This window comes from Pezoporus wallicus, unplaced genomic scaffold (assembly GCF_028554395.1).
Source record: "Pezoporus wallicus isolate ANWC-B61680 ecotype Strahan unplaced genomic scaffold, APGP_CSIRO_Pwel_v1 scaffold_6446, whole genome shotgun sequence".
NCBI lineage: Eukaryota > Metazoa > Chordata > Aves > Psittaciformes > Psittacidae > Pezoporus > Pezoporus wallicus.
The window spans coordinates 9,846,101-9,865,342 of NW_026636264.1; the positions used below are offsets into that span (position 1 = coordinate 9,846,101).

At 47.6% G+C, this 19,242-nt stretch overlaps 1 protein-coding gene across 4 annotated transcripts in view; it reads right to left on the reverse strand.

Annotated features, from left to right (window-relative positions):
- The window catches only part of AMOTL1 (angiomotin like 1), a 66,164-nt gene that overhangs the window by 33,323 nt on the left and 13,599 nt on the right, over positions 1-19,242 (reverse strand). For 3 of the 4 annotated variants that reach the window (XM_057399820.1, XM_057399821.1, XM_057399818.1), the window contains exons 2-3: positions 10,345-10,491; positions 7,210-8,095 (exon numbers count right to left, since the gene is read on the reverse strand). In XM_057399820.1, coding sequence (XP_057255803.1) covers positions 7,210-8,036 — 827 coding nt within the window. In that variant the 5' untranslated portion in view covers positions 8,037-8,095; positions 10,345-10,491. Of the gene's footprint in view, positions 1-7,209; positions 8,097-10,344; positions 10,492-19,242 lie in introns of those variants that run through there. The other variant, XM_057399822.1, reaches the window with a different exon arrangement.

Consider the following 19,242-nt stretch of genomic DNA (forward strand, 5'->3'; position numbering starts at 1 on the left):
TGGTTAAGCTACTGCCTTTATTTCTGTACCCTACACAAGGCAGGAGATCTATCAAACAGATGTATTTACCCCATTCAGCCTCAAAGATCCATGAATGCTATCTTTTACACAGAAGATTTTGTGCTATATAAATACACAATAAATAGGATGACCATTTTCTTCAGCACCTACATGGCTTCTCAAAGCGGACGGGCTCAAAAACTCTCAGCGTTGGCCTAATTCTACTGCAATAACCTGTCCCTGCCTTCAGCTGCAGCACAAGATAAAAAGTGAAGGCAATTTTAAAGCTCTGCCCTAAAAGCAACCAGCCCTTCCTTAGACCAAAACCATGCCTCTTAGCAGTCCCTGGTGATCAGAGCCTATGTGGGCCAAGAAGTCCAATGAGCCTGTGCCCCACCATGGGCACAGCTCCCACACCATACCCACAGTGCCCCTTTCCTTCTGGTGCTCCAGTGTGTAAAGCCCAGCAAGGGATTCCACACCTACGACGGGACTGGAATATTTCTTTGCTCAAGAATCTGAACAATAAAGAAGAACATCAGAAGTGAGGATGTCATGCAAAAGATGCTCCACAAGCACATGCAAATGCAGTCATGCACACAGCACCTCACCAGTGATGCTGACAGCCACTCTGCAATTATGCATTTGACCACAGCAGTCTGTTCAGCTGCAAGTTTGTTTGTCTTCACCAAAATGCAGGCCACAGCTGCCTTTATTCAGGTAAAAGCCTTGTTTGGACACATTATACCACTACAAAGACACTACAGGTACAGGTTTTCTCACTTCTTTAAGGGAATAGCTTAAAGCAATGTAATTAAATTGATTTCTGAATCTAAACCAGTAGAGATATAGGAATTTTTCTTTATTATCATCTTTGGTCATAAATGTACCCTTCAAATGCTTGCAGGATCTCCTGACACTGTTCATTTGGGAAATCTCTACCTCCCATCAGTTTAACCTTTTCACACACCCTTCGGTCTGTCTAGCTTTACCCTACAGAGAGAGAAAAGATTTCCTGGTATCTCCATTTTCTTGACCTGCAAACCACTTATTGAGCTACTAAAGATTTACATCTTGTAGCAGAAGCCAGGCACCAGAGTCTCAATAGTGAGGGCCACAGGAGAGATTGTCCAGAGCGTTTTCCAGCTTGGAAAACTGAGCAGGCACAATCCACATTATGCTTTTGAACCACGGCTGTTCAACATAATGAGCATGTTTCTGACTCCCCTTTTTCCTTGTTTGATCTCTCACAGTTTAATTCTGACTTAGCCAACTGCGAAATCTCCAAGTGCCTATGCAATAAAATCAGCACAGCAATTCACATTAGCAAATCAACATTTATAGGAGCAGGAGAGTTACACCATCAGCTTAGCTCACATCCAACCTCTCGTGTAAAGCTCCAAAGAAATGAAGCGATCAGGATTATCCTGAGCTCCTTTGGGCTTAGTAAAGAATGACATTCTCAAAATGCTTCTACTGTATTTTAAATGTTGACCTTGCTCTGCATTAGAGCAGGTTAAAATCTTCCAGCAACACGTTTTCATCAGAAATCATCCTTCTCAGAAGCATGAATATGAGGAGTTTTGGACACTTTACATTTCTATTATAAACATACGTTTTTCGCTGATGTTATTTTAGAGGTAGGGCTCCTATATACTTCTGCAAGGCAACATAAAGAAGAAATAAAGTAAGGAAACCACCTTTTTGAATAGGGAGCACCAGGCAGGCAGTAAGCCTTTCAAAGGCTACCATGCTAGGGCTACCAGACTGCACTCACTCTTTTCAGTTCTGTATAGCTTCTGATATATATAATACCCACTATATATGGCTTGCAATACAGTGCAATACAGTAAAATACTTGACCATGGACCTCACTTTCATGAGAAATCCCTCAGAATTCAGCAAGGCCACTCAAGCCTCAAAGTTCAGGCATGGTCTTAATACACCTCTTATATTGGAGAGCCTGGGAGCAAGGATGTCTGAGCAAGGATGACTGGATTTATGGAGATACAGGAGTTCTGGAGGAATTTGTAGCTGTATGTAGGAATAAGACACCTTATATAAATAAAGAAGAGCTATTGCTCAATAAAGCGGGGCAGTACTAGGAAATAATGTAACACAAATGCCCGTAAATGTTCTGGAAAGTCCACCTCTGCCCTGCTACAGGTACAATGCAGCTCTCCTCTACGTAAAGAGGGAGCGCAGCCAGTGGAGGAAGGACTTTGTTTCCTACATACCGTGGCATCCACATTCATAATTAAAATGCGCTCCTCTAACCTATTTAGCTCATCTTTCTCTGAACGCTCTGCCTTCTTTTGCCTCTAGGGTAGTATGGCCTACTATCTCTTAAAGACTCTCCCTCAAGGGACACAGGTTTACACATTCACCATGGATGCTCTAGTCTAGCTAGTCAGTGAAGAGAAAGAGGTCTTCCTGGGGTGCAGCTCTCTGAAGTTGCCTTTGACTTTTAATTTACAATGAGAGCAAAATGTCCATGAAAGATGCTAATCCTGACCATTGACTGGGAGCCTTGAGTCTGCACATTAACCTCAGACCCAGGGGTCTACCTGACTTCAGCTGTGATTTCTGCAGTCATGAAGAAGACTTCAAATGCTACTCTTTGTAGCAGTGAATAACACAGAGGAATCAGTGCTGTCACTGTGCAGGAAAAAGACGGGAAAGCCAGCAAGCCAGCCTGATGGCCATGGTGCAAGGAAACACAGTTATAGGCCCATTGTTAAATGCTGATACAGCCAGAAATGGAAGAAGACTTTTCATAGCCAAGACATAGTTCTCAGGGCATCCTCTGCCTTTCAGAATCACAGCTGCAGCACCTTGTAAGCACAAAGGTATGTTTCAAAACCCATTTTGGGCATTTGGACTCATGTCTCCAAGCAAAATTATCATCTGAAGAGACACACGCTATATTAAACATATCCTGCACAGTTAAGAGACAGGATATAGCACCTCTTCACAGGGATCCACACTCAGAACAGATAGTCCTTCTAAAGCCCAGCTGACTTTCAGCAAAGGAAAATGTGCCTTCTTCAATCTCTGCACTCCTACAGGAACCAACTGGGTAAGGAGAAATGACACGGGCATCACCCAAACTGATGGGTGATGCTTTCTCTTTCACTTATTTGAATGAAAGGCAAATCAGACCAGGAGAGGACCCAAAGCTCTTCTGCAGGACTGCCAGCATCCACATCAGCTGGAAGCACAGCCTCCTACCCACACTCATGTTTTGGGGCTATCCTCACAGAGAAACACCAGCAGAAGGCAGCTTGGGTGTGACATCCTTGGCCTTGGCCATGCTGCCAGCACACCCACCTGGGTGTCTCGGGGAGGAAAAGGAGCTCCTTGTAGTCCCCTTAGTGGCCACAGACATGTGGCTGAATGACCGAATATCATCAGGTTGTCTGCAAACAGCGGTAATGTGTGCATGGGTTAATGCACAAACAACCAGAGAAGCCACAGGCTATTTCGGCAGCTAAACATAGGCTTCTGCATCCAGGCAGGGTGGGATTTAATGAGGCACATAAAAAAATGGGGTATCTTTAAAAACAGCCCAGCTTTATGATTCAATTGTAAGCAGTCATTTAAAATGCTTGGATTAAATCAGAATTAAAAGGTGCCCGCATGACTGACTTCTGCATGCAGCCACGAATGAAGTCCCCTCAACAAGCAGTGGTGTTTCCAGTTAAGACTTCATCTGCATTATATGCTTTTCATTAACATTATCAGATAATTTTGCCCTGCAAATCTTTGTGTAATCACCCCCAAAGAACCTGGGCCAAGTCTTGCCAGCACTAACAGAAAGAAATCATTGTGGATGAAAGACATCAGGACCTGACAAGGGCCAAGGTAAGCAATGAAGAAGAGGATTCATTGCATTGAGTGATCTGGATCACTGTTTAAGCAGGGCACAGAGAAACAATATGGAATTGAGCATGTCCAAATTCATCCACCCAAGAATAAATATAGCAATATAATACTGTAGCAATAAACTACAGTAAAAGGGTGGAAAATCCTCCTCTGGGCTGTGACAACCCTAACATGACCAACAAGATAACAAGCTGGATGGGGTGCCAATGTCCGAAATGGCAAGTGTAATTAGCTACATAAATGAAGAACACTGAGTCGCATTGCAGAGGTGATGTTGCATCTGATTAATTTCTGGTGCTGCAGTGGTGTCCAAGTCAGCTTTCCACAGTGAAAAAAGGGGTTTTGACAACAGAGAAAAACAGTTACGGGGCTCCAGGCTCCATATGTTAAGTGCATTACAGGACTGATAGAGCAGGGCTCCTCACTGTATCTGACAAGGACATTGCAAAATCCCAACTGGTAACTAGAAAATACAGATTGAAAAGAAGATGCAGAACTGTGCCAGAGATGGCAATTAGCTAGTGGAACAAGCCTGCAAAGGCTGTGATGGATTCTCCAGACACAGAGTGCTATAATCTCCAGGACTGAATGTTCACAAAATGGAATTAATTCAGGGCATTGGACAACAGATTAAATTAGATTATTTCCAAACCCTTTTACCTGACAAGCTGCAACTCTCTGAACAGGCACCTAAGGAAAGTTAGTAAAGACACCATTCAGGAATAGCTGCACATCTAGGAAAGGAAAGGTTTTCTGTTACACTTGGCCAACTTGAAGCATTCAAAAACTGTGAGTCAGGGCCCCAAGCATCATGCAACTGGCTTAAAAATATGGTATTTTAAACCAGGAACAAATATTGGTTCCTTTTTATTTGCCTTCTGGGTTTTATGCCTTTTAAGCTGCGGGGTTCAAGCTGCACTCTGCAATCATGATGTCCATAAAGCAGAGGTCACCAAATCTAATTTATATAAATGCTGCAGCATATGACTCTAGGGGGTCTTGAGGACAATACCAAATCTCTTGAGATTTACAGTAAAGTTGTGAGGTCTTCCCATGGTGGGGAAGGTACTTACCTACTTATAAAGGTAACATTCCCTTTAAAACCAGCCACAAGCACAGAAAAAAGCCAAGTCAAAAAAGCAAGCTAAGCAGCAGCTGCAGTCATCCCATCTCCTCCAACAGCTCCCTTAGAGCATTTCTGGTTCCCAGCCACATCGCCCTCATCACAGAAGGAGGGGAATGGAGTGTCAGTGACCTTACAGGTCTATCCCAACCAATCTGTGGGTGCTTCCTCTAGACCTATGCAGCTCTGTGCTTCTCTCTTTCTTAGAAGGTAGAATCCTTCTGCATAGTCCCTGTCCAGAGAATGCCAGGATGGGAATGATCCCATCCTTGGGAAAGATATGGCCAGTATAGAAGGAATGAGATACTGAGATACATAAGATTCCCATTGGCAAAGCTCTGCTTCTACCAGTTTCTTTCCCAGGCCCTCCTGGGGAGATGAAAGCTGGAATTTCTCACCTAGCTTGCTCCTCTAACAGAACAAACAGACTCTCCAGACCCTACTCTTCCACTAACGTCATGAAATCAGGCAGTTCCCTACCTCAACCTCTCCTATCAAGGTCCTCCATCCCATTCCAGATGGCTGACCGTGAGCCTCCCCAGAGTGCAGGTAAGGGGCAAGCAGCAAGCAAGAGCAGAGGCACACGCAGGTTTGCACTTGGAGCAACCCAGCAGTGTAGCACAGTCCCGGCTCTCCTCCAGCAGTGCTCAGTGCTCAGGCAAGTTCTCTAGCAGAGATGGGGCTGATGTCCATCGGGAAGCAACCTGCCTCCATAGAGAGGAATATGTGGGGAAGACAATATTTTGCTGCATTTTATAACCATTCCAGACCATGTTGATCCTGTGACACAGCCCGAAATGGGCACAAGGATGTACCAGGGCACAGCTGCCGAGAAACAGCAAGTGATGAGCACATGAACCAGTGGGTTTCTCAGCATAGCTGCTAGGGTGATCCAGCAGAGCCTTGGGGTAAGGCTGGCCCATGCTACTGGCATGGAAACCTACACTGAAATCAAGGCACTTCTCAACATTAACCTTGCTGAACAGGCACCTGGGGAAGGTTTTGGAAGTAGCCCCAAAGGGTTTCCCACTTGACAGCAGTGCCATTTCTCATTCCGCAGCACCCACGACCACTCACTTACATGGACTCAGCAGAAGAGGCCATGGGTATTGAAGCAGCATTTTCCAAGAATGACAAAAACCCCCAAACCAGCTCCTTTTCTGTTGGGGATGAATCTCCTTGGTGCCAGAGATGTTTGCTAGCACTGCGAATGGCTGCGGGAAAGCACGGCCCCTGTTGCCCTCGAGCCTATACAGCTGTTTCTTAGCATAAACAGAGATTTGTGCTGAGCTCTTAAAAATGCCACTTTCCTCTGGAAAAGCTGCATAAACTTGGCACAGTGGAAGGCTGGTAATGAAAACACACATGTAGCTGGAGGAAGGCCAGCGCTGCTCAGTATGGGCCCTGAGCTGTCACAACTGCCTTGCAACATCCACCAAATCCATGCTCTGAGTGCATGCAACTAAAGTCAACACCAACAAAACCTCTGGGGATTTTGGGGTCGGTAAGGACCTGATCATAGACTCACAGAATAGTTAGGGTTGGAAAGGACCTTAAGATCATTCAGTTCCAACCCCCTGCCATGGGCAGGGACACCTCTCACTAGACCATGTCTCCCAGGGCTCTGTCCAACCTGGCAGCTTGCAATATGAAAGCCACCCACATTCACATCAGACAACTCCAGCCTTCCCAATCCAGCAAAACAGGTCAAAGAGACAGCAATGAGACAGAGACACTCTTATATTTAGGTACAGCAAGGAAAAGGGAGCCCTCACTGCCTGGGCTCACCATCCTGCCTGGGCACTGAGCAGGACCTGCACCGCCCACAGGGATCAGTGCATAGCGAGTGAATACTCTGGTTTATTCTTAATGTGCTTGGAATAAACCCGTGCTCATGGGGAGGCCTGGCATGAGTGGCACAGTACCATGAAAGCCCCCATGACCAATGCTGCATTTTATAACCATTTAGTTTAATAAGGTTTAATTAGGACGTTACAGCGTGTTGTGCTTTATACAGCCCTCCTGGAGGTGCAGATGCCTCCATCACCTGTCCCATGCTGGCCCAGTCACAGGGTGTGATGTCCCCACCATGTGCCTAAGGCTGAAGCCCACAGGAGCTGCGGTTCATGAGACCAAATCACTGCAGAAGCTCCTCTGGCATGGGCAGGATCAGACCCCTTACCCTTGACCATGGCCATTACCTGCTGATTCCATACTCCGGCGGTGGCTGGTACCGGACCAGGGCCACCTCTGTGCGGGCAGAGGGCTGCGGGGCAGCAAAGGAAGCCTTGAGGACATCCTGCGCCGGCTGCTCGCCATAGAACATCCCATGCTCCTGTCCCTTGCTGCCTGGAGTGGGTGCCTTGCCTTTGTAGGGGTACTCGGGCGGCGGGCCCCGTGGGTCCGTAGCCTTGCTGGGCTGTGGGGCCGCCTTGAAGCCTTTCGTGCCACCCGGTGCCGGGGGATGCTGCTTGGCACCGTTCCTCTCCAGTGAGAGCTGCATGATCCTCTCGCTCAGTGAGCGGACGTGGCCCTGCTTCAGCTCCTTCAGCGCCTCATCCTTATGCGCCTGCCCGCTGTTGGCCCGGTTCACCGTCGGCCTCCCCTCCGTCCTGGACTTCTGGCTGGATGTGCCATAAAACCCCGGAGCGGCCGCAGTGGCCGTGGGTGCCTGTCCTCGGAAGAACTGAGACTGAGCCTTGGCTTCCTCGTAGGTGGGCAGCTCCTCGGTGCCATGCGGGGGCTGCGGGGCTCGGGGCTGCTTCTCCATCACAGCACCGTCCCCCTGGTGCTCCTGCCCCTGCGGTTCCTGCCGCCCTGACGGCTGGACCATTGGCGGCTCTTCGGGAGCAAGGTTCTCTGCGGAAGAGAGAGTGCTGGCAGTGCTGTTGGAGGGGCCGGCGCTGCCCGTCGCCTGGTGCTGTATGGCCAGCAGGTTCATGTTCTCGCTGGGATTGCCATACCTCAGCCGCTCCTGGATCAGGCGCTGCAGGACGGTGCCGGCTGCCACCTCGTCCGCCCCTCGCATCTCCGCCTCTGGGACCCGGCGGAAGCTGGGTGGGCGCAGGGTGCAGAGGGCCTCCTCGGCTGGGCAGGGAGAGACAGAGGTGGCCGTTAGCTCTGCTGTCCAGGAGGCTGGAGCTCCTACACCCCACGGCTGTGACCCTGTGCCCAGGATGCACCCCAGGGGCACTGCCCTGCCAGGGCCCCCCTGGAGTAGAGGGAACGTGGCTGGAAGCCACCAAAGGAGGCAGGGCACTACTCTCTGCTCATCCCCCCACCCCAAATCATCCTTAATTGCTTGCAGTGACCCCTAAAACATGTTCCCAGCCCTTCCCTCCATAATACTCCATGTGCCCAATACCCACAGCACCAAATGCCCTCCCAAGTCAATGGAGGGACACACAATGTCATAGGGAAATTTGGTCTTTTTTAAAATATAAATGGAACGGAATAGAGAATAGAATGGAATGGAATGGAAGAGAACGGAATGGACAGCACTAGACTAGACTAGAACAGAATAAGAACAGAATATTTCCGTTGGAAAGGACTTACAACAATCATCTAGTCCAACTGCCTGAACAAAACTTAAAGCACATTGCTAAGGACATTGCCAAAATGCCTCTTAAACACTGATAGGCTTGGGGCATCAATCACCTCTCTAGGAAGCCTGTGTTTGACCTTCCCCCCGCAGATGCCTTGCATTGCTTATGGCAGCAGCCTGTATGGTAATACCACATGGGAGGCTGCACTTTTGATGGGCAAAATGTGATGAGTCGAATCCCCTCCTAAGTGAGGTGCCTGCCACAACAGAAGAACGTGCAGAATGTATCGCAAAAAAGCTATGAAATGACACTGAAAACAAAAAGGTCCTAAAAGTGTAATTAAAGAATTATCTGTGCTCTGGCATCTTCCCCCAAAAGTGCTATTTCCCGTCTGGCCAATAACACTATTTCTAAGGGAGTCACCGTTGTGATTTTGCTGGTGAGTACAAGGAGGGTGTTACAGTCATAGATTTAACACCAGCACTTAAAAAAGATGGATTAGTTACACCATCCTAACACCCTACTGAAGTCACTCTTCAGAGGCAATGACACCACTTTTGCACTCTGTACAAGTGGAAAATGCCTAGAGCTAAGCACCTGATGGCATATAACCATGGCTGGGAGGTTAGAATCTCTTCCTCCTGGAGCTCTCCTCCCACAGCCATCCCAAAAGTGGTGTCTGAAGGGTGTCTGAGTCCAGAGGGGTGTTCCTGAAGGGCCCCAGTGTGGACAAAAGTGAGAATAAGCCCAGAGCTCTGGACAAAGTCCTCCATGTCCCAAGGCAAGGAGGAGGTGCTGTTTTCAGTTCAGACTTTGTGGTCATTCTTAGCAGCCTTCTCTCTCCTGTTGCTTCCAGTTCTCAGAGGGGTTTGTGAGAAGGACTTACATTTGGGTTTTAGCGTTTGAAAGTAGTTAAAAAGCAAACTTTCCCTTGAGGTCTGGTATTTCCCTGAAGTTTCATCAGTTACTGCACATGCTGTGGGATAACTCATACACAACCCAGACACCAGAGGGGAAGAAAAGCTTTGACTCTTAACTATTAGAATAGGTCATTTCCATGCTGGGATTGCAACCTGGCCACCAGCACTCAGAGGGTCTGTCAGCTCCCCGGGCTGCTGCAGACACACACATCTTCATCTACCTGTCTGCACCACAGCCAACTGTCCATCTACTTTATACGTCCCTGCAGCTACAGCAAACTCTTACTGCTTTACTCACAGCACACAGAAATCCCCCCAAATTGGGCACCTTTGCAGACCTGCGATAGAAGTCTCCCTAACATATCAGTGAGCTCACAGACTAGGCTGTAAATCTGAGACGAGTGGATAAAGCCAGCATCACACCGTCAAGGCAGCTCTTGGTCATACATGAGAAGGATTTCCATCCCTGTACTAGTCACCTGTCAGCATCCTTATATTTGGGAGATGTACTTTAGTTACCTATTAGTGAGGTCCAAAAAGGACTAACTAGAATGAGCCTTCCACAGGCTGCCTGTGGTCCTGCTCCATCAGCAAAAAGCTCTGGACCTCAGTCCAGCTGCACAATGAAGAGCAGCCTTGTCCTGAAGGACAAGAAGCAATGCTGCATCCTCCACAAGCACAAGTGACAAATGATGGTGGGTCATAACACTCAAGTCAAGGTAACTCTCCTTTGACTCCACTGAGGATGAGAAGGTGGCCTTCAATTCTGTGAGTATTATTTGTTAATAGTCTAAACTGCTCAATTTACTTCCAAGGAAAAACATGGAAGCAAACGTGGTGAGTTTGTATGGAAGTGTGGCCACACACTTACCAGCTTTTTCTTTGGCACTGATCCCTTCAGCTGTTAGCGGAGAAACTTCATGCCTGCCAGCAAACAACTGGTGATCCTGGTAAAGAAAGCCAGTGTCTTCCAGTACCTGGACTGGGCTGGTAGGCTTGTAACAAACAGATGTGGAGCCTGTAAGAAAGAAGAACAGGATGTCAGTAAAGAATGACAAAGCGTAAAGCCATGACTTATGACAGAAGTCCAAAAAACAATGTTCTTGAGCATGGCTAGGTGCCCTGCTGAGGCCACTGGGCAAACCACCTCTTCTCCTCACCACCCAAATAACACATTAGCTCTGAGGAGCAAGAGGCAGCCACCAAGTCCAAGTGCTGCTTCACACACCAAACTTCAAGGTCCCCAGTCCAGGTACAAAGCAAGGCTTATAAGAGATACCAGTGACAAGTGACAAACTCACAAATCAAGGCATGGCACCAGGACATGAAGCCAACAGAGGCAGCATAAAACTAAAAGAGGGAGGGGGTAAACAGAAGAAAAGAAGAATAGGTGAGGACCCCATTCCATCCATGAGTGCTTAAGTCTGGGAATTCTTTACCACAAAATCTGCTCATGAATAATAGTTCAGCAATACAGAAAATTGCTGAGACTTAAAATACAGCCAATGCTATCAAGGGAGAGAGTCTATAAATCACTTTGTCCAGATGTTCTTAATATGGTGAGGAGAGGATGTAACTGGAGGGCCATGGGAATGAGTCTGGCAGACAGACTGCACAGGAGCTGCACACCCAAGCTCCTGCATCCCACAGGCATCAGCAGGCGGACCAGTCCCTGTGCTGGTTTTGACTGGAATAGAGTTAATTTTCTTCACAGTAGCTGGTATGGGGCTGGTTTGGATTTGTGCTGGAAACAGTGCTGATAACACAGGGTTGTTTTAGTTACTGCTGAGCTGCGCTTATACAGAGCCAAGGCCTTTTCTGCTCCTCACATCACCCCACCAGCGAGTGGCCTAGGGGTGCACAAGGAGTTGGGAAGGGACACAACCAACTGACCAAAGGGTATTCCATGGCATATGGCATCGTGCTCATCATTGGCTTGACCCCACAATTCAAGGAAGACAGACAGACTGGACAGACTCCAAATGAGGGCAACAAAGATGATCAAAGGACAGCAGAACTGGCCCTGTGAGGAAAGGCTGAAAAGAGTTAGGTCTTCTCTCCCTGGATAAGAGAAGGCTGGGGAAGGGTGACCTCATCACAGTGTTTCAGTATTGTAGCTACAAAAGAGGACAGAGGCTTTCTCTTCACGTGGAGAAGTGCACTGGGTTTGGCTGGGGTAGAGTTAATTTTCTTCACAGTAGCTGGTATGGGAATGTTTTGGATTTGTGCTGGAAACAGTGCTGATAACACAGGGATGTTTTAGTTACTGCTGAGCAGCGCTTACACAGAGCCAAGGCCTTTTCTGCTCCTCACACCACCCCATCACCGAGTGGGCTAGCGGTGCACAAGGAGATGGGAGGGGACACAATCAAGACATCTGACCTCAACTGACCAAAGGGATATCCCACACCTTATGGCATCATGCTCAGCATATAAACCTAAGGGAAGAAGAAGGAAGGGGGGGACATTCCCTGAGACATTGCTCAGGGAAGTTGTGGATGCTCCATCCCTGACAGTGTTCAAGGCCAAGTTGGACAGAGCCTTGGGTGACATGGTTTAATGTGAGGTGTCCCTGCCCATGGCAGGGGGTTGGAACTGGATGATCTTAAGGTCCTTTCCAACCCTAACTATTCTGTGATTCTATGATTCAGACTGATGGTGTTCATCTTCCCAAGTAGCTGTCATGTTTGATGGAGCCCTGCCTTCCTGTAGATGGTTGAATACCTACTTGTGACAGCAAGTAATGAATGATTTCCTTGTTCTGCTTTGCTAACACACAGCTTTTGCTTTACCTGTTAAACTGCCTTTATCTCAACCCATGAGTTTTCTCACTCTTCTGATTCTCTCCCCCATCCCACTGGGGATGAAGTGAGTGAGCAGCTGGGTAGGGCTTAGTTGCCAGCTGGGGTTAAAACACAGGAAGATGAGGGTCAGTGGGTATGAGCTGCACTAAGAGAGGTTTTATCTTAACATAAGGGGAGTCTTTTACAGTGAAAACAATCATTCACTGGAGCAGTCTCCCCACGGACATGGTAGAGGCCCCATCACTGGAGGTTTTCCAGATGTGGCTGGACAGTGCGCAAGATAACCTCATCTAGGCTCCTCTTCCCACAGGTCATACCAGCTCATTTGCTGAGCTCCCTTGCAACCTGGGCTGTTCTACGACTCTCTGATTTTCCACTTCCTACTCATTTTTCTGAACACGACCTCATTTTTGCAAAGAGAAGGCTGTTTGAGGCCCAAACCTTGACATGGCAGAATCACCCTCCACTTACACCACCAGTTGTCACAGGTTTTAGACTAAAGGAATGGCCATCAACCTCCAGCAAAGGCCACTGCCAAGGGACTTGCTTGAGCAGGAGGGTGAGGGCTCAAAGTGGCATCAGTGTGGCATCCATCAGTCCTAGCAGGGCATCCGTCCATCCTGGTGGGGCAGGAAGCCCACAGGGAACTGCAGCACCCTGCTCTGCAGGCAAAAACATCAGCCACGAATGACTTGGACTTATTAAACCCAACTGCTTGGTCTGCGCTCGGCTAACTGTGTGCTTACTGGCATATATTACACAGGGAAGCTTGCTCTCCTTACATACAGGTCATCGCTAACCGCACACCCCTGCATGGAGCAGGGCAGCAGGAGAGCAGGATTCCGCCTGTCTTCTCTACAGGCATGAAGATACTATTCCCCTCTGCGCCCAGAGGAGAGGAAATAGGTATTTCTGTGAAATGTTAATGAATTCACCACTTTACCATTCTTATTATGAATGTGCATGGCAGTTATCTACATTTAGAGATCAAGAGGGAAAGATCGCTCACTTGAGCAGAGCTAAGCTGAGTATGTTTGTAAAACTGATCATGGCAGACTGGTCTGGAGTTCTCACCTAACCACTTGCCTTGGGTTGCCATGGCAAAGCAATAACCTGCTAAAATCAGGACTGGTAAATGCTGACATCTACCAAACTGCTCAGCTTCTGATGCCTGTTATGTCAGAGTCGAAACCGAGTAGCTCTGACCCAGGTAGAAACCACTGCCCTTTGCTGTACCCACATTGAGGTAACATCATAAAATGATGTAATGATGGTTTATGATGTTAAAATGATGCAATGGTATTTTATGTTCATTCACATTAGGTTTTAATAAAACATCAGCTGTAACTGGGACCAAAAGCCAGTTTATGTGTAAAACAGATAACAGTTGCCGACAGATCAGTGCTTGGCACAAGGCCACAATCCATATCATGGGCCATAAGGCATCACTTGAAAGCTTAGTGAAGCCTCACGAGCCATTTGGAGCAAGGCAGAGGCCTTTTTTTCTTCCCCCTATGCTGTCATTAGAGGCTCCCAAATCTCAGCTCTCCTTTCCAGAGAGAAAGGTTTTGCTACACCCAGCTCTGCTGGCGTCTAAGTCTGATGCTCAGGCATTTGCTCCTTCCTCAAACCACCCCATTCTTCTACAGTGCTCACCAAAAAAACAATTTAATTGTTATAACTGAAACCCAGTGTGCCAGGATACAGCCCTGTCAATAGACACCACATCTTCAACTGCCATATAAATGTGTACATGAGGCCCTTAGTGACATGTGGTGGTAATTCATCATCTTAAAGGTCTTTTCCAACCTAGTGATGCACGATTCCATGGTTTGATAGTAGACTTGGCAGTCCTGGGGTAAAGGTTGGACTTGATGATCTTGAAGGTCTTTTCCAGCCTAAATGATTCTATATTATATAGTCTATATTCTAGAATTGCTGTCTCTCACAGCCAATCCTGTAAGACACGATGACATCTGGCCCAGTTCAGTCCTTACTTAATTGGACAGCTGCTCCAGCCCTTCATTTCTGCATCTCCGTCAACTTTCCCACATCTAAGTGATTGTCTGACACTAATCCATTTGTTTTCCTTTTCTTTTAATTCTAAATAAACATGCATTACACCCTGCAGAAGCAGACGTGTTATCCTGGAGGGCTGCTGCACAGCCCTGCAATTCATCAGAGCTCCTTCAGTGAATCATTTGCTAAGATTAACACCAGACAGTCAGCAAGGACCCAGAGACAGAGGAGCAATGCCTAAATATTTCCTGTTTCTGATGTGGTTTCAGTCTGGTTTTGAAAAGGATCTAAAATAAATCCTCATAGGAAGCCCATTGCTGTGACATTACAGGAAAGCCATGTTTTCAGAGCAATAACAGCATCCCCAAGAAGCAAATTTTCTCCTCACCAGAACAGTTGGAAAAGATGGTTTTCTGACAGCCAAACCATAGTACCACTCTAACTTCAGTCAAACACCATAAAATGCCTGTTGTGCAAAGACAGTTTGCTGCTATTCAGAGTCAACACCTCGAAGACGTGCTAGAGTGATGAGTTTCTGCATCACACTCTGCTGCCTGCCTGGGTACCGCTCTGTGGCACAGCCTGTCCTGCCAGCATATACAGCTCCTTCTCCACCACCCAAAACCCAAACAAAACCACAACGCTGTCCTCCAAAAAATCCTCTTTCAATTTGTACCCTCCTGAGTGGTTTGAAAGAGACCAAGGGTTCTGAGCACCATCCAAAGCAATCATCTGAAATCAAATATTGAGTAAAGCAGCTTTACACTTTCCTATAAACTCTGCCGCAGTTTGTAAGGGAGGTCCAAGAATGACAGAACAAAAATGACATCGTTTCCAAGCCCGCATCTGTGCTCCTGTCTCATAGCCAAGCCAGAAAGGAGTGTAAAAACCTTATTCCACACTTAAAATATTCTCTCTGCCCTGTCACTGCAAACAAATCTCAGGTCAACAAGAAAGGATCTTAAGGTCCTTTCCAACCCCAACTATTCTGTGATTCTCTAATTATTTAAAAGACATCACAAAAGGACAGTCAAAGTGCTCCAGGGTCCTAAGGGCTACTCAATGGCTGTGCCCTGAATCTCCTATGGTGACCCATCAGTCTCTCCCATGGGTCACAGGAACCCTCCATCGAGGCTGGATGCCCCTCCTGTGCATCCCAACATGTGAACAGTACTTTCTTTCCTAAGCATCAGCCCAGTTTTGACAGGAGTCATTGCTGTACCCCAGCCACGCAGCCATGCCACTCTCCCAAGGCTGGGAGGTAGATGTGAATTTGATTTGGCTCACAAAAAGATAACTCGTGCATCCCGCTTCTTAGTTTAGGTACAGAAAGCAGAGACAGCACTCCTAACAGCATCACCAAGGATGCCCTCAGTACCTTCAGCAGTGGTGGGATTCCTCCGCAGCCCCAGCTCTGATGAGGCACAGGGGCTCAGGCAGATGTTGATTGTTCCCCATCAGCATCTTCCCAGTCAATGCACAGATTTTCTAGGTCACTTGTGGGGTGGCTGACCCATGCTCACACCCCATCATTCTGCTTGGGAATCTCACATCCACTGCCAGGGCTCCCAAGCCCTGTGAGGACTGAACAAGCATCGCTGGTATTTTCACAGGAGCAGAGCAACACCTTGCAGGACAGAAATCCAACCCACATAATGCACACCAGATGTGAGCCACCAGCACCTCTTGTTTTCCACATGAAAGCTGAAGATCTACCACATCTGAGCCAAAAGAAGCCTCACCCCTCTGCGTGGCCGGATTCACCAAGCCGAGCCCCCCCTCCACAGCTCGATGCTCTGTGGAAAGAAATCCTCATCCCACTGTTATCTCCAGGATCCACGCTATGCTATTCCCATGCTCAGGAAGAGTTCCCGGAGTCTCCCATCCTGGGTACTGTCATTTCACTCTCCAAAGAGTGCCTCGTCCAAGAAAGCACTAGCAAGACTAATGAGGAAAGGCGATGGAAGCAGCCAAACCCCATCTCTCCCAAGGAACCACGCTAACACTGCCTACAAGGATGAGCACTTTCCTTGAAACTTCAGCCTCACGCACTGATTTTCATATGCTTCCCCTCAGCAAACAACAAAGCGGACAAGTATTAAAGCTATGAGCAGTGAAAAGCAAAGGCGCCTTGAAAGCAGCTCCCAAGCCTGGCATGAGATCAGATGGATACAGGGAAAAGCAGAGCCAAGTGTGCCTGCCCGGGAGATCCCCCATGGATGCCCACACTTCCCGCCTTCCTATGGAAATCAAGTGCAGGCATGTGGGGGCAAACGGTGCCCATCACAGCGCTTTCATCTTGGATGCTTACAGGTTTTATAGCATTAGAATAATCCACTGGGGTTTTCCCCATCCCAGGCTCACCCCCGGGGGAGAGGCAGGATGCGGGAGGAGTATTTCCATCCAGTTACCTGGGCATTAACCCCACGGAGGAAGGGATGCACATTCCTGAAGCGGCTCCACTCGGCTTTGTACAAATATGTGCATTTTTAAAGCCTCTCTCTATTGTAAGCTATAAATTCACCTCTGCAGCTATAGCCCTGACTATACAACATGCACCCAGCCTAAATGTATTCAAATTGAATCAATAACTGAAATTTCTCCTTTGATCACAGCACCAGTGGCACAGTGACAACTCGTGTCTGCGCTGCTGCTCCAAGATGAAAGGGTAAGTGGTATTCAGAGCTCAAAGTAAGGGAAGAAACTCTCAGTAGAAGAGTGAAATACAAAGGCTGACATGGAGCTAGCGAGCAGACGTTACTGGTGCAGCCGTGCTGCTCGTCAGCACAGCGAACAGTCTGCAGGCGTTTTCAGTATGCCATAAATTCCCATTTCCAAGCCATAAAGAACTCCAAGATAAAAACTCATCATGCAGATTCTTAGGGGAGGGTGTTTTTTTTCCACTGGGGGAGAGGGAAACCATAAATCGAGCAGCTACAACACAGAGACAAGACACTTGCAAAGCAGGGGTTTACGCTATGATTAACTTTGCTGTACTTAGTGCCTTTAAAAACGATTATGTTACAGAAAAGCACTGGCATGATCCATGTCACTTGGATATTTAAGCCCTTCCATTAATTAACCAGAAGTGAAATAGGACCCACGGCTGTGGATCATTCAGTCTGGTTCCTTATTACTTTGAGCAGCCATATTATAAAACTCCCTTCTTGAATGGAACAGCATCTGGAGTTGTGGGGTTTTCACCCCATTTGAGGGAGGTTTTGGGATTCTCTTCCTCAGATGGACACAAACGTTCTCCTTGGTTCCTACTCGCAGCCACTGACATCGCTCTTTATCCATCTACTTTTTTTTTGCCAGTGGTGTCCTTTAGGTTAAATAGCTTTCACCCTGAGTCATTCCCACAAACTTGCAGCGTACAAAGGAGCCTGGGATAAGGACAGAACAAAAATAGTACAAAGACTGTACAGTGCTCTCTAACTGAAAATGCAGGCATTGAGCTCTATCGTATGGATCTGCAGATTTCTAGAGCCTTCCCATTTCTAACACAGGCGACAAACCATAGGCTAAGGATGCATCATTCTTCATTTGATCCATGTGAAGAGCTGCTTGTGATAACCCTGCACTGAGCAGAGCCTTTGCATTATTCCCAAGCGTCACGTATAAAGGAAAAAGAAATCAAACCTTCTTCCCACCAGAATGTATATTCCAATTATGAGCCTTCTGTTATTAAATCCTTACACGCAGTTTATATTCAGCCACTTTGAAAATGCAGAAATTTAATAAAGGTATTATACACAGAAGTGCTAACAAGATAATTGCCTTTAGTTCCTGCTCCCAGACAGCTGAGCTCAGATTTAGAACAAGGAAAATCACCGTAACAGCCCATTGGAGTCATCACCGTGAAAATGGCTCAAAACCAGTGCATGTCACAGGCATGGGGACACATGCCATGGGACAGGCCATGCCACTGGCAGGATCCCCTGTCCACCCCAGGCAGGCATCCCAGTGGGGAGTCCCCCCAAGAAGTGTTTCACCACCTCTGTAGGAAGCAGGAGCCCAGACCAGGTCCTGGGGAGGGGACTCTGGTGCCTCCTGCCCTCCAGGCACCACAAGGGACCCATGTGTCATGCCCCAGCCTGGCTGGGACCCCACAGAAATACCTGCTCACAACACACATTGAGGAGGGAGGGCAGAGGGATAACAGTTCCTCATAGAATCATGGAATGGGTTGGGTTGGAAGGGGCCTTAAAGCTCATCCAGTTCCAACCCCCTGCCACAGACAAGGACACCTTCCACTAGAGCAGGTTGCTCCTAGCCCCTGTCTCCAACCTGGCCTTGAACACTGCCAGGGATGGGGCAGCCACAGCTTCTCTGGGCAACCTGTACCAGTGCCTCAGCACCCTCAGAGGGAAGAACTTGTTCCTAACATCTAATCTAAATCTCCCCTCTTTAAGCTTGAAGCCGTTACCTTCACATTTACCCTTACCCTACACTTACCTTACCATTACAATTTTTAATTACTTCAGTTGGTTTAAGTCTTAAACTGAGACTGAATTTCACTAAAGGCATTTCAGTTCATTTAATTGTTCCTTAAATTAAATTAACAAAATAATGTCATCATTTTCCAGCCTGAGCCTTGACCCCTGGAGTTACTGCTGGCTGAAGCACATTGATATTTGTGCTCACCAATTTGGTCACAGCAAATAATCCCAAGTATTGCTCAGTTATTTAATCCCATGCTGTTTTCCTGAGATGTGGCACCCCCCACAGATCACCCGCCCCCCGAAAGGCACTGAATGACCCATTACAACTTCAAGATAAGGTACAGACATGCATAGGGAAAGGCACAGCCAGGGCCATGGAGAGCCAGCATGTGCTGTAAGACCCGCTGCCGCACACGGGATACACCTTACTGCAAGGCAAAACACTGTTCTCACATGTGCTGGTCCAAACCTAGAGGGATTACATCAGCTTCTCCACATTTA